The 2,460-nt window shown below is 43.9% G+C and overlaps 1 protein-coding gene across 1 annotated transcript; it reads right to left on the reverse strand.

Annotated features, from left to right (window-relative positions):
- Positions 1–1,494: 1,494 nt before the first annotated feature.
- LOC102659675 (uncharacterized) lies at positions 1,495–2,211 on the reverse strand. Its single transcript, XM_006573951.1, has one exon. The coding sequence runs from the start codon at positions 2,209–2,211 to the stop codon at positions 1,495–1,497; it is 717 nt and encodes a 238-aa protein (XP_006574014.1).
- Positions 2,212–2,460: the final 249 nt, after the last annotated feature.

Raw genomic sequence — 2,460 nt, forward strand, 5'->3', positions numbered from 1 at the left:
AGAAACTTCGAACTTCTATTGGAGTTGTCGGTTGTTGCCACTCCATCACCGACTCCACTTTAATCGGGTCCATCGCAACCCCATCTTTAGAAATCACGTGCCCCAGGAACTGAACTTATTCTAACCAAAATTCACATTTCGACAGTTTGGCGAACAATTTCCTATCCCTCAGGATATGCAACACAATTCTCAAGTGCTTTTCATGCTCCTTCTTATTCCTTGAATACACTAGGATATCATCAATGAACACAACCACGAACTGATCTAAGTAATCATGGAATATATGGTTCATATAGTCCATGAAGATAGTTGGAGCATTAGTCACTCCAAATGGCATGACTAAATACTCATAATGCCCATACCGAGTCCGAAACGCAGTCTTTGGAATATCTTCCTTCTTAACTCGGATTTGATGATACCCCGATCGCAAATCGATCTTCGAAAATACCGTCGCTCCCCTCAATTGATGAATCAAATCATCTATCCTCGGTAGGGGATATTTGTTCTTGATAGTGACTTTGTTCAGCTGCCGGTAGTCTACGCACATCCTCATACTTTCATCCTTCTTTTTAACCAGTAAGACCGGCGCTCCCCACGGTGATACGCTTGGGCGAACAAATTGTTTACTTAAGAGGTCCTGCACTTGTGCCTTCACCTCTGCTAGTTCTACTGGAGACATCCTATAGGGCGCAATCGACACTGGATTCGCCATAGGCACCGGTCAATAATGAATTTCACTTCTCTCTCAGGTGGTAATTCACAAATGTCATCAGGAAAGACCTCTGGGAATTCTGACACCACCGATATACTGCTAACTTCAGAGACCTCCTCCATATTCATGGAGAACAACACCATGTAGGTTCAAACATCCCCCACTCCATCGTTGGCAGCATTCTCTTTCAATGGTTCATTTGGAATTACATTTCCACCAAATTCTAGCATCTTCTCTTTGCAGTTTAGAAAGATATGGTTAGTAGATAACCAGTCCATTCCCAAGATCACATCTAGATGAGCTAAAGGTAGGCAAATCAAATCTGCCACAAAAGATCGACCTTCAACAGTTATAGGACACTTCAAACACACCCGAGAGGTGGTTACAGGCTCGTTAGTCGGAGTAGACACCACGATATCATATGGTAACTCCGTCGTACATAACCCCATCCTCTCCACACATGCATGAGATATGAACGAATGCGTGGCACCCGAATCATAGAGTACATCTAGCAGTTTATCAGCAATCAAACACTTACCCTGTATCAAATCGTCGGAGGCAGCAGCTTCTGATCCACTCATAGCAAATACCCGGGAGGGTACCTTTGGTCTTCCACCACTAGTGTTATTGTTGTTGCTAACATTACCGCTCCTTGTGGGATTAGTAGATCCACGATTGACTGTGTTAGAATTGGCAATTATCGTCGGTCTCCCAGTCATTCTACACTCCCGAGCATAATGGCCTACCTTGCCACAAATATAGCAACGATTTTCCTGTGTCTGCTAGAGTTGTGGGCAATTTCTCCTAAGATGCGGTCCCCCGCACTGAAAGCATTGTACCCCAATCCCCTTTGACAGGCTCATGTTGGACGTAGCCATAGGTTGTTTCCCCTTGTTGCTGGAATATGGCTTCATCCTCTTATTACTGTTTCCTCTAAAAGGGTGGCTTCTTTGTGGTCCTCCAAAGCCTCTGGCTTGCCTCTCTTTCATCTTGTCCTCAAATATTCGGCACTTCGTCACCAGTTGATTGAAATCGGTAATCTGCATATAGCTAACTGCCTGTTGAATCTCCAGTCGAAGCCCATTCTCAAACTGAGCACATAAGTCTTCCTCGTTCCGAGCATCTTGGTATTGAGGCCAGTACTGTAGAAGTTCATTAAATTTGGTCGTGTATTCTCCAACGGACATGTTTCCTTGCTTTAAATCCAGAAATTCCCTCTCCTTTCGCTTTCTGAGATCTCGTGGAAAATAGTTGTCAAGAAATTTGTCCTTGAAGGCATTCCAAGGAATCACGCCTCCAGGTGCTGCTAATGTAGGTTTCACGAACTTCCACCAGTTCTCAGCTTCTCCTTGGAGCATGAACATCGCATAAGGGACCTTATGCTCCTCGAGGCAACCCATCGCTTCGAAAATCTTCTCAGTCTCAGCTAACCATAACCTAGCACCCTCTGGATCATAGTCCCCACTAAACTTCGACGGGTGGTTCCAACGGAAAGCCATGAGTCCCCGATACTCTGCCGGCTCCACATCACGTTCCTGCACTAGAGTTTCCAACACAACTGTGATGCGGTCGAGGAAATCACGGTTATGATCCCTACCACGTCCTGCCATACCTAACCTGTAGGGAAGCTATTAGTATCCATGAAATTCTACTGAGAGAGTGTACCATATAGGTTATGACAGTTATAACAATATCACTATATATATATATATATAATAATATCACTATATATATATATATATATATAT

Source organism: Glycine max, chromosome 1, assembly GCF_000004515.6.
Source record: "Glycine max cultivar Williams 82 chromosome 1, Glycine_max_v4.0, whole genome shotgun sequence".
Classification (NCBI taxonomy): Eukaryota; Viridiplantae; Streptophyta; class Magnoliopsida; order Fabales; family Fabaceae; genus Glycine; species Glycine max.